Source organism: Strix aluco, chromosome 2 (assembly GCF_031877795.1).
Source record: "Strix aluco isolate bStrAlu1 chromosome 2, bStrAlu1.hap1, whole genome shotgun sequence".
NCBI lineage: Eukaryota > Metazoa > Chordata > Aves > Strigiformes > Strigidae > Strix > Strix aluco.
In genome coordinates this window covers 27,855,491-27,868,874 of record NC_133932.1, presented here as the reverse complement: position 1 = coordinate 27,868,874, position 13,384 = coordinate 27,855,491, and the positions used below count along the sequence as shown (strand labels likewise).

The 13,384-nt window shown below is 44.1% G+C and overlaps 1 protein-coding gene across 2 annotated transcripts in view; it reads right to left on the bottom strand.

Moving 5' to 3' along the window:
• Positions 1-10,305, bottom strand: part of CXADR (CXADR cell adhesion molecule) — a 38,024-nt gene extending 27,719 nt beyond the window's left edge. Inside the window, exon 1 of one of the 2 annotated variants that reach the window (XM_074813808.1) lies at positions 10,157-10,305. In XM_074813808.1, coding sequence (XP_074669909.1) covers positions 10,157-10,223 — 67 coding nt within the window. In that variant the 5' untranslated portion in view covers positions 10,224-10,305. The remainder of the gene's footprint in view (positions 1-10,156) is intronic. The other variant, XM_074813817.1, reaches the window with a different exon arrangement.
• Between the last annotated feature and the right edge of the window lie 3,079 nt (positions 10,306-13,384).

Genomic DNA, 13,384 nt, shown 5'->3' with positions numbered 1-13,384 from the left:
TGGCCAAGACCAAGCCTCTGTGATAACATATTTAAGGGGAACCTGAGAAGAGGAGGAGCTGTGAGGGAAATACCTATGCAAACACTGAGGTCACTGGAAGAAAGGAGGAGAAGGAGGGAGAGGTGCACCGGAACACAGGTCCCCCTGCAGCCCGTGGTGAGAGGGCAGGCTGTGCCCCTGCAGCCCACAGAGGTCTCCAGTGGAGCAGATGCCCACCTGCAGCCCGTGGAGGACTTCACGCCAGAGCAGGTGGCTGCACCCAAAGAAGGCCGGGACTCTGAGGGAAGCCCGTGCTGGAGCCGTCTGTTCTTGAAGGACTGTAGCCTGCAGCAGGGACCCACGCTGGGTAATTCATGAAGAGCTGCAGCCTGTGGGAAGGACTCACACTGGAGAAGTTCATGGAGGACTGTCTCCTGTGGGAGGGACCCCATGCTGGAGCAGAGGAAGAGTGTGAGGAGTCCTCCCCTGAGGAGGAAGGAGCAGTAGAAATAACAGGTGATGAACTGACAGCAACCCCCATCCCCTGCACCACTGGGAGGGAGTAGGTAGAGGAATCAGGAGCAAAGCTGAGCCCAGGAAGAAGGGAGGGGTGGGGGGAAGGTGTTTTTAAGATATGGTTGTATTTCTCACTGTTCTACTCTGATTTGATTGGTAAATTAACTGGTAATGGTGTTCAAACTAAATTTATATTTGTTTTCTTCCCGAAACGAGCCTGTCTTTTGCCCATGACCATAATTGGTGAGTCATCCCTCCCTGTCGCTGTCTTGATCCCCAAGCCTTTTGTTATATTTTCTCTTCTCCATTCTACTGGGGAGGAGGAGTGAGCAAGTGGCTGCATGGTGCTCAGTTGCCCTTTGGGCTTAAACCACAACAAGACAAGATTTAATTTCCTCTCTTTCACATTTCATTTCTGCTGCCTTACCAATAGCACAATGAAGCTGAGTGACCAAACTCCCAGAGCTCTGGTCTGGTTTTCAGGACACTTTTTCCACAGGTGGTACAGCTGAAAGACTTATGTGCTTGGAGAAAGGTTCTACCATAAGCTACAAAGAGAAGGCTGATGAAACAGCAGGAGCACTTAAAGAAAAATACAGGGAAAAAAATGCATGTCAGAATAAGTCTGGAAAAGTTCTACCACCTGGATAGTCAACTCTGTTGCTGCTGCTGGGTCTCAAAACAGTGGTTTCACTTCCTCTGAGCAAATGGAGGGGGAAGCACCAGTTTTCTGAAGCACATACAACTGGGAGACTTTGCCCAGTTAAATTTACCCTTAAAGTAACCAGTGTGACATTACTTCTTCAGATCATGGATCTACTTTCTCCCTGCCTATTTCTGACTCTTCATTTTTCATCTGCTTCCACTGTAGTGGAGTCCTCTTTAACAAAGTTTTATATTCCTTTTTATTGTCTTATCCTCAGACTCACAGAAGAAACATCATTTTGAAGTCTGATCAGTTCCAAAAATGGAAGTTTTGCCACTCTAAGCTCACAGTTTCTGCAGAACAGCTCAAAAAGACCTATTACCCTTCAGAATACCACAAACACAATCTTAAGGTGATCTGCTTTGATCAGAAGCCAAAGCTGAAGCAATCCTGCATTGGTCTAGCCTGAAAAATATGACAAAATACATCAATTCAACAATAACCATTAAGTTATTGAGTATCTACCAGAGTTTACCTGAATCCACATATCCTCTGTCAAATCACACAAGAAGAAAAAAACCTAAATAGGAAACAGGTTAAGCATACTTCTTCAAAGAGGGGGAAAAAAAAAAAAATGCTCTTTCAGTCTGGATGTTCTCAGACAGCATCAAATACCTAGCTTTAATTCATGTAGTGTTGCATACCCATGCCCCAGTTTAAAACATACTGTACAACTGAGTTAGAAGTTACTCATCCTCTCAATCTAATAAAAAAATTCTGAACTTTAAGACTCATATAAACAGAACCACAAATGACCCCAACACTGCAAATACCACTGCAAATACAGAGCATGAGGTTAATTTCATTCCCAACTGCAATTCACTGAGATCAACCAGAAGAGTTATGCAACTAAGAAAACCTAAAAATCATGGGCTAAAGCTTTATTGATCTTTTACTTTTCCCCCCTCTACTTTCGCTTTTTCCCTGACATCTCCTTTGCCTTCAGATTCTACCCAACATACCTTCCAACTGTCCTTGTGCTCCTTACTTGTTCAGCACATTCTTGAAGCTTTTTTGTTGCTAAACCCAAAGTCACCAGCCGAGTATCCTAGCAACTGCAGCAGTTGATGACCTTAGTGCTTATCAAGTTGAGAGAGGGAGCATTTGTATCTCATTACTGAAGAAAAGGATATGCTTTTGGAGGAGGTCAACAGAAAGGGGGAGGGGATATTGTAACACAAATTGGGATTAAGATTAATTTTAAACACAGCAGTACTGTTTAGCCCAACATCTACAGAACATCACCAAGTTCTGAGTTTTAATGCTTGGTCACATTTAAATGATCCGGCATGACCTAATTCAACCTGCAGTATTAAGGGAATGACAACTAGAATACTTTGGACTCGCTGAGGTCCTGCCTTCTTGTCCTCAGGTTTGATCCTGTCACCTCCCTTTACGCCAGTACAACACTTTATACAAAAAGGCAGAAAGCCAGAATGAAGAGCTGACTTCCCTAAAAACTGACTCTGCATGGGAAGTTTTGCTTTTTCTCTCCTGGTGGGGTTCTCCAGACGCGTGTCCCCCACACACAAGGTATGTGGCGGGAGCACAAAGCCAGAGACAGAAAAGCTGTGAGGCTGACCTTGCCTGGACAAGAGTTTGCTTGCACTGTCAAGGAGCCCTACCCACAGAGAGCAATTCCACATTACACCTACACCTGCCACACTGCTGCCGGCTCTCAGAGCGAGCGGCACTGCGCAGCCACAATGTGGTTTGAATTGGTGAAATCACCCAATAGGAAAACAACGTACAGAAGAAAACTTTTTTTGGAGTATCAGAATGAATGGACTCACGCAGCAGCTGCATGATGCTACTCTGACAAGGGAGGGAAGAAGAAACCCAACACCATCGCTGGAAGTAGCAACAACCTCAACACACACATGAAGTTACACCAGATGTAACTGCATCACATCTGTAACACCGCTAGGAGTAACGTGAAACTGTACCTTTGGAGTCTGCACTTAAGAGCCATTAAGGAACCATCTAGAAATAGTATTAAGAAATGTAATATGAAATGAGGGCCAATCCTTACAAAGACTTTTTCCAGCAAAAGAAAAAAAAAAATCAGAACCCAAATCCTGACATGACTTACACAAAAGCCTGTTTCTCCTCTACCAAGTCTACATCAACTGCACAGGTTGTTTTTGCTTTTAGCCCTGTTATTTTCCCATTACAAACTGACATTGAAGGTTTATACAGTCACTAAGCAATCAAGTCACATGATTGGGTTTTTTCCTACCAATTTGATGGCATTTAAAAGGAAACTGAATTAAGCAGCCCTTTTGCAGTGTGAATGTATTAGGCACATCTGTCAGTCAATCCATCAGGGAGTTAAGTACAATCAAACACTTAACTGAGCAGCCATATTATTTTCACTTGAGTAAAGGGGTTGTGGCTCTTCCAAGCTACTGAACAAGCAATGCTTTTTCTTACCACATGCAAGTTTTGCATTAAGATTGAAAATTATTTCATTCAGGGTTGGGTTTTTTGTTTTGGGGTTGTTTTGTTGTTATTTTTTTTTAAATAAAAAAGTGAAGCATCACAATGACAGAAAGCAGTAGCTGTGTGCCTGCTCTTGCTTCCCTCCATGCCCCTTCCCCATGTAAGAAACAGCCAGAAAGGAATAAGCTCAAAGAATTAGAATAGTCACCCTAAATAGCCACAAAGTTAACTAGTCATTTAAAAATTTAGGGAGGCTTTAAAATATATATACACACACACATTATTTTTACATGCCTTAAAACAACTGAGATTAAGCATTCCTTGTAGCTTATGCTGTTAATACATCTAAAAGGAACTGAAAACACAGAACCAGTGAACATATGAAATTTCAATTCTTTATACAAACTTACTCCACACAAGTTAGAGTTGTGAATTTTTGAAATTCTCATCCTTCCTTCTATGCATACCAAATATTTCTTGTTGATTACTCATCTTTCAGCATACTAAGTGCAGGTTTTCACTATAGGGCATGAAAAACATATCTATTGAAAAAACTGTAGCAGCAAGCGGAACTCCAAAATTGTGACCATCAAATACCTCAGATGCTTCTTAACAGTAGCTGAAGGACATCACAGTACTGGTGGATGGCTCCAGCCCACAGCCAGTAAAGCTCCAAATCTTGCCTCTCTGTCACATCACAAGTTTTGAATATATGATCCAGTAAGTGGGTGACATTTAAAAAATATATATATAGTATAGTAATATACTCCAGCCCTGTGGGTCCAAGGTTCCAGTTGACTCTCTTTTGTTACAACTCAGACTCGATCTCATTGAGTTGGATTTACAACTCAGACTCGATCTCATTGAGTTGGATTTACAACTCAGACTCGATCTCATTGAGTTGGATTTACAACTCAGACTCGATCTCATTGAGTTGGATTTACAACTCAGACTCGATCTCATTGAGTTGGATTTACAACTCAGACTCGATCTCATTGAGTTGGATTTACAACTCAGACTCGATCTCATTGAGTTGGATCAGGAAAAGGAACAGGTGGAAAACTAACCTTACAAAAATTTAATATTTGTCTGACTTTGTAACTCCCTGAACTGGCTCACCATGGAGCCAAATGAATGCCAGGTACAGCATGAAATGGGATGCAAAAATAATCTTTGAGGTAACATCCAGCCATTCAACCGATGGTTTGACTTAGTGGTGTGTGTAGTCAGATTCCCCAGCTAAGCTCCCCCCAGGCCAAGGTTATACAGACATTTCTGTCCTATGGGAGAACACAGATCAAGCAGAATGGGTTTTCCTCCTGATGCTCTTCTGCCATCCTTCCTGTCGCTCATTCCTGCCCTGTACCAGGACAGGTTGTTGGAAAAAGTCATTCTTGTTTCAAATAATGCAATCTAACCAGTTAAAAAAATTAATGAAAGTTTTAAGAAGCTTCAACGCAGACCCATTCACCGCACACTCACACAATCAGTGCAGTAAAGGAAATGACCAGCCAGGATTGCAGGGGCTGCTTATGTTCAAGCTCCTACTGAAAAAGGTTACCACGGGACTATAGCTTCACTGCCACTTACTCCCATGGTAACAGGCTGAAGTGGCTTTTCTTATAACCAGACCCTGAAAGATGCAAACTTGTAAAAAGAGGAATTCCCTAAAACGAAAGAAAGGGGAGGGGATGGGAAAAAGAAAAAAGAGCAACTAAATTGATACAAGGGGCGGGGGGGCATTCTTACAAGCTGGTGAGCCACACAACTGTTGAAATTTCTCTTTATGTTTCACACAGCATCTAAAAGCTCCATTAAATGAACCAGAGGTTGCAATCCCTGCCATTAAAAGCTTACGAATATATGCAAGCCACAAACAATTAAATTAGTTAGGAAGTACAATGAAACAATACTGGCTCCAAAACCAAGTTCCCTAGTCTGTACAAATCTCTGTAGGCACTGTAGCAAATTAGATTTAAAATGCCCTGGTACTGAGGCAGATTCGAAGATATTTACAAGGAATTTCTTGAAATACTAATGGAATCAGTAGCAAAGCATACAAGTGCCCATATGAAAATGTATGTTTTGTAAAGCAGCAACAGAAGCTAAACCATACATTTAGGACGGGTAGTTTCATCTCTATATTAAGCAGACTTGGTTTTCAAAGAGGCTATGACAAGCACTGGATGTGAAAACAGGCTGCTGAAATTTGATGCAACACAGGGAAAGCAAGGGGGGGGGGGGGGGGGGCGTGGAAGTCAGAGAAGACCAAAATTACAAGCTATAATAATCTCTGCAGTAGCATTCTGAATGCGTAAAATACCTTCTGATAAACACAGACTAGCTAAAGCAAAATTACTAATTCAAATCTCACAGTGTCACAGCAGTAACTAGTTGATTGAGTCATCTCTGGTTAAAGTTTTTCATACTTCTTGAAACACTAAGATCCAGGTAACCTAGGAAAGGAGCCCTGAACTTCAGGTAACTTTTCATGTCAGTGGACACTTACAAAGAACTTGAACTCTGCAACTTGTTACAATTACTCCCCAACAGATGAAACTTAACAGGTTTAGCAATTAAGAGACTGGGACAGGAATGATCATTTAACTCCTGTGGTAGTCAAATTTCTAACTTAAGCTTCTGTAAGATCCTGTTGCATGCATAAAAACATGAACAGGTTTAAGTTCCTTATTACTGGACAAAGTGTACTAGCCTCCAAATGCTGACTTACCATGTCTGCACTAGGTTCTGCTCCTGCATGCGTGTTACTGGAAATACTTTTGCAAGTTTAATGATAGGGCTTTTCTCAAAGCTTACCTGAACTTTATTTTTTATTTAAAAACTTAATATTCTATTAATAAAGCATCACACATTGCAGAATTTCAATGTAGTACAAAATTACCCACTACTATTGTAAAAAATAAAAAAACACCACGACAAAAGCAGCAATAAAAGATATCCCTACAGACTAAAGAAATTCCTGCCTAGTTATTTACCTTAAAACTCTACTCAAACTCTAATGCTTAATTTGAGTATTTATGTGCACACCATTATTATTTTGTGTAACTTATCTTCTGATGGCTAAATGGATCACCACATATGTAATCACTTGTTATACCTATACAAAGATAGATACTAATCTGTCTAACATCTCATAGTTATTGAAAATTTAAGTTCTGCCATTACACATTTTTAAGAGTTTAACAGCTGTAGGTCACCATCTTATTTGTTAAATCCGGATCACAAGTTAGGCACCTGTATTTATTCTCAGTCTTCTGAAACCCTACTCGAACTCGAATTTGCTCCAAACGGGATGAGATGATTTCCCCAACACTGTATATCCAGGAAATGGTTACCAATATGTACACAGTCCTCCTGAAGTCACAGCATAGGCAAACATGTGCTCAGTGCCACTGACAATGAGAAACAATAGACTTTCTTTCTATTAGCTCTTCAGATGGCCACACATTCTGGAAAGCTTAGAATTAATCAAAAAAACCCACACACCACTTTACACATCCATAAGACTTAATAAAATGATCTGCCAGCACTTAACATCATGACTGAGCTTTCCTCTTCAAACCAGAATTCTGTATCGCCCTTTGGAAAACAGTTTAATATCAGTTATCTCAATAAAATGTTTCAAGATCTGAAGAGGTATATCGTTTCCATTACCCTAGTCCAGGACTTGTTGACAACAGCTACACAACATTCGTTTAAGTTAAACAGAATTTGAGCATTCTGGGAATCCCCAACTACTTAAAATGACTAATCATAGGCAACTACAATACATACCAACAGACCCTTCAAATGGCCATCAAGTTCTTCCTCACCACAGACTTGAAGTGCATTTTTAGATAGAGAAGAATTAGTACAATTAGAAGATCTGTTATGAGTGCAGAAATAGCCATCCAAACATAAATTCATACCAGAAGTCTTCAAGACAGCAGAAGCCTGAATTTCACTACACCAGCCTGTTTTGTGGTCATCTCCCAGAAGCACCAATTCAAGGAGAGACTGCCACAAGTTATTTATCTGTTGCACAGCCATGTAATACCGAGTCAGTCTCTAGAATTAGTTACTAATTACAAAGATAGAGCAGAAAAGAATTGTTCTCCCCTAACACCCTGAAATGCTCAAGGATGAACCCTTCCCTTCCTGCAAGGGAAAGGGAAGTTCCCAATTCAGTTACTTATGACTGTGAAATTGACCTTAACAGAGGGATTAAACCCCTGAGCAGGGTTCAGAAACAGCTTCAATCCAAGCACTCTCCTATTTCAACACATAATGGTATAGACCCATTGCCTGCTGAAGGTGTATTTTGTAAGTCAAGATAAGTCTCCCTGTTTATACAAAATCAGTTATTTTGAATCCTCTACTTTTAGTAATAGTGAAACAGAAAAATGAGACTTACAGGGGAAAAAAAAAAAAAGCTGTGAAAATTGCACATAGTGCAAGCCTTAAAATAACATGACAAATTATTCCAGTACCACAAATCCAAGTAAAGGCTTCAGCACCTAGACAATCCTCCACTTCCAACAGCACAAAAATTAGCTTCCTGTAAGTTTGGTCCATATGGAGAACAGCAACTTACTGATAGCTGTTCCCTCAGTGAAGGAAGTAATGTCTATCTGGAATGTGGACCCAGAAACGTTAACTCAATCTGATCCAGGAAAAAACACAAGCAAGCTCAGAGGATGTATCAACTCCTAGGTTATATAGATTATTAAATTATTTCCTCCAGAGGACTGTGAAACGTATGTGACTTTCAGGGTATGGTCATCCAAATAACCCTGCAAAGACGTTTCTAACCAAAACACAAATATGTTACCTTATTTACAAAGTCATCCAATTTCACAGTGAAGTCTGAGGACACCTGTATACTTCAGTAGAGCTAAAGTGTAAAATTTTGTTCTGGCTTTACATTTCCTTGTATATTAAATACTCCCAGCTTTATAGGATCATAGCCTTTGATATCTTAGTAATGATCCAGCTCATTCACAGGACATTTCATTCTACTCACAACAAGCTTTTTTTGCAGCTTTAGCTACATGAAGTGTTTCAATATCAATCTTAATCGCTAACCCTGTCAATTAAATACTAGTAACTCATAGTTCTTACACAGCATCTACCCTGTTCCTAACTTTGCTTAGAGAAGTAGAGTTAATGCAGAACTACCGATATCCTTTCATGCAGGAGATCAGAGTTCATCATCTTTCCATTGCAGGCACAGAATTTTGATCCCATGAGTAATTTCCCAAAACAGCAGTGACATCAACAAAGGCATTAACATTTCAACAGGAAACAAAAACTGGCCTCCTGACACCACTGCTACACATGTTACTGTGAACCTGAACCTCCACAGGTGTTTTGTCATCTTTTGTAGTTTCACAAAAGTTTGGGTCAACTTTAGTGGAAACTTACTTTTTTTTTTTAAAGATACATTTAGGGAATGTTAACATGGCAGCACTCCAACTGAGTTCATTACAGGAACCTACTAACACCTAACGTTTGAGACAAAAAACATTTGCCTATTTTTTTAGTAGACCAGGCACATTTGGTTTGTTTTTGTGGGGTTTTTTTGTTGTTGTTGTTTGAGATTATCTACTTCTTTGTCTTCTCTCAGCAAGAAAACCAAACGAGTTTAGATCCATTTAATTCACTTCCTTTCCCCCCGCCCTCACATTCTTTCCCATCTTCTCCTCAGAGCTCAGTCACGGCCATCGACTCGGGGACCACCGGGTTGCGAGGGCTCCCTGGAAGCCACCCGGGCCCTTCCCCCCTCTCCGAACAAGGGCCAACCCTGACGCCGGATCCAGATGTCAAGGAGTTATTACACGCGCAGAGTTGGGGTTTAAATCCGATTTTCGGTTTGCTCTTTCCACTTCGGTTTCCACGCGTGGCCCTCGCCCAGCCGCACGCCCGCAGCGGCAGCCGCCCCGGCCACCGTCCCGGGGAGCGGGCGCTGCCAGAGGCGGGACGGTGCACGGGCCCCGGCGCCCAAGGACAAGGGCACGCCAGGCGGGACACGCGGAGCCCGCCGCGGGGCGGGCCGCTCCCAGCCACGCCGAGGGCTGCCCGGGAGGGAGGGAAGCGGGCGGGGGGGAGGGGGGGGGAGGAGGAGAGAAGAGACAAGCTGCAGCAGCGGTGCTGCCCGCCCCGCCGGCGGGCGGCGAACAAAGCCCCGGTCCGCCCCGCCGCCAGCGCCCGCCCGCGCACCGCGCCTCGGGCGCCGCTACCCGGCCGCAGCCGCAGCCGGGCAGGGACCGGGCGGCGACGCCCGCCCGAGAGAGGGGCTGGCGGAGACGGAGCCCCCCGCCCGGCCACCTCCCCGCCTCACAGACACAGGGGCGGCCGCACGGGCGGAGGTGTGGCGGGGCAGGTGCCCCCCGGTCACCGAGGGGGGGGGGGCGGGCGGCGGCCCCCCCACCCCCGTCCCCACCGCCCTTTTTCGCACCCCGACAGAGCCGCCGCCGCCGCCCCCCCCGCCCTCCACCTGCGCCCGGCGCCCACCTGCGGAGCACAGCAGCACGAGGGATACGGCCAGCAGCGGCAGCAGCGGCGGCGCCGGCGGCTCCATGGCGCGGCGGGAGCGGCGGGCACCCGGCACCGGCGGCTCCGTCCCCGCGACTCCCGGCGGGCGCCTCCCCCGCCCCGCGCGCGCCGCCCAGCAGGTGAATCAGTCCGGCCCCGCCCCGTCACTTCCGGCCGGCACCACCCCAGCGCCCCCCCCACCCCCCCCCAAGCGGCAGCTTCGCGCCGCCCGCCCCTGGCAGCGGCACCTGCCGCCTCCCCCCGCCCGCCCTCTGTCCCGCTGCTCCCGGGTCGCGGGGCCGGCGCGGAGCCCTTTGGGGCCGGTGGCCGCCCCCGGCGCGGCAGCACGTGCCCGCGCCCCTCGGCGAGGGGCTCTCCGCGCCTCACGCGGCGGCGGCGGCCGCAGGCAGGGCTCACCGGCGCCCGGGCCTGCCCCGCCGCGCCAGCGGGTGAGCGGTGTCGGTGGCAGCCGAAGCGAGGCCCGGGGCGGGAAGGGCAGGGCAGGGCAGGGCGCGGTGGGGCGGGCTGCCGTCGCCGCCATGAGCGCCGGGCACCGGACCCGTCGGTAGGTCCGTCCCTTGCCATTGCTGTGAGCGCCAACGGGACCCGTCTTCATCAGTCCCCATGGCAACGCCGCTGCCATGCCTTGTGCTTCCCTTATGCGGAGCATACGGCTGTGGACTGAAAGCTCTGGAATGGCAGGAAGCGGGCGAACACCACAAAAGGCAGATAAGGCCGTTTGTACACCAACGGTACAATGAGACTTTCTTCTGTAGCGTGACGCAGCTGCGTGACGCCCAAAATGGCAGCCCCAGCCGATTCCAGAAGAACACGGTTTGTACACCGCGTACAGCAAAACCAGCAGTTGCGTTTATCAGAAGATGAAGCAGGCTTGATGAGGTTTATTCTCCGTAATTGAGTGTGTTCGATGAATTTATTGCTGTGCATTTACTACTACTATACACTGCGATAGCAAAACCATTAACGGACACAAATGTGTTGCTGTTGCTAGGGTTTATTCTTGTAAAGGGGTAAGCTGTATTGGTACCATCTCCTTTGTTATGTCCGCAGCTCTGTCTGTATTAAAGCGACCCCATAACCAAATACTTCCACAAATGCAAAAGCTATGTAGTCCAGATTTTGCAGTCCAAACAAATTTTGAAAGGGATCATATTACAGTTTGTTATTTTTCTCTGATGTCCATAATAAATAAAGTTCAAATACATTTTTATACGATTATGTACTGTTTGTATGAGATGAGAGTTTAAACAAAGTTCATTCTGCCCTTGTTGAAAACACTAGATCAAATGGCTAACTGCTCATAAGGGTATCTTCCCCAACACTTAGCTACAAACAAGGTGTTACACCTTTCATTCAATGAAGGATTCCTAGTGATGACACCAGCAGTGCCTCCATTTCTGCTGGAATTACGAGTATATGAATGTGCACTGACGTCTTCCAAAATGGTTGGTTACTCTTAAGTAAAGCAGCAGCTTTTACTTGCCAGCTCAGGATTAGCTTTTGGTAAGTAGGGTAAATACGTTGTCATTTTCCATGAAGGTTTGGATAAGTACCACTTATATCTTGTAAGGACATGACAATTCACAGTGTCTGTTAGATCTCCTTTTAAAAACAAATCTAGCCAATAAGATGCTGGATATAATACAAAATCATAGAATTTTAAATTGGGAGATTTCAAGCATTTTGTTTAATGACAGAACAGAATTTAATGACAGAACAGTCTTTCTATGAAGGAAAGAAAATATCACTCATGTAATATGAAGCTAAAGGAACCAGAACCTCAAAGTAGGGATATTAAGATTTTGTTTTCTTCTGTTGTTTTATATGTGCTGCAGACTTGTGCTTTAAAGGGTACTCTGATGCGAGTATCCTAGGCTGACTGGGTGAGTGAGGTTTTTTGCTGTACATCCAGTGTGTCAACACAGAAATTATATACCATGGAAAGTATGAGGCATTCACAATCATTACAGAAAATGATTCATCATTAGAATGGAGATGCTCACCCTTTTGTGAAATAAATCCTACCTAGTAATTAAAATAAATACTGTACTGCTTTTAGGAAACATGAGGTCCACACTTCGTCTAGCCTAGACAGACCTATTCCTGGTCTCATTTAAATCAAAAGCAACACTGATGCAGTCATGTTCACACTCTTGAAAACTGTTCACGCTCCTACAAATTAAAGGTACATCAGAGTACAATGTTTAAATAATAATTATTTTTAAAAAGCAAAAAGTCCCTGCTTCCCCACTCCAAACGTTAGTCCGGCTAATAAGGCATAAAGCTACCAGATTTATTAGAGGATGTGACAACCTGTGGATTTTGAGTGGCCTGTACTTCCTGGAACACTAAACACAATGAGGGAAAATGCTAACAGAGAAAATGACCACTCACAAAGGAAAAGGTCAAGTTCAAAACTTTTTGAACAGATTTCTACTAGTGCCAGCATTTTGGATCAAGCCCCCAAAAAAGGCTCCAGGGTGAGGGCAGAATCCAGTCAACAAGGAAGAGAGACCCACTGGAGCAGAGGCCTGCAGTCCAGACCCGCATTTTGCAAATGGATAATTGTTTAGCATTTCTTTTATGGAGAATGCTGTCTCATGCTCAGGAATCTTAAGAATTATGTCTAATGTAAAAAATACATGTATTCAAAGTTAGGAAAAACTTAAGTATGAGAACTCCTACATCAGTGTCAGCCTAAATTTATAGATAGCTTGAAATAAATCAATACAATGTTTTTAACATTTTTACTTTTTTTTTTTTTTACACAAAAAGCACAAATTCATAAGTAATTTTAAAGTAAGGTTACTGAATGGTGTGGTGGGACTGTTTGGTATATCCAAAACTAAACTTTTCAGAACCTGAATAAAATGGTTTGCATATTTCTGCAACTTCTTTCTACATTTTGAAGGGAAATTATCCACCAATTTCAACCACAGGTTGTGAATAATTTGTGTTCCCCGCTTTGGAAACACTTCCTTATCTGCCTGACCTTTCACAAAGTGAAATTACTATTGGTTTGTTTCTTTGAGGGGAAGGGTGGAAGAGTATCAGTGACTCATAGGCTTGACCTACAGAAGCAGTGAAATGGAGATCATCCATGCTTGCGTTACACAGATCACACAGAACGTGACCGTGCCATACAAGGAAAATGGGATTATTTTCTGTTTCAGTTTCTCTTCTGTA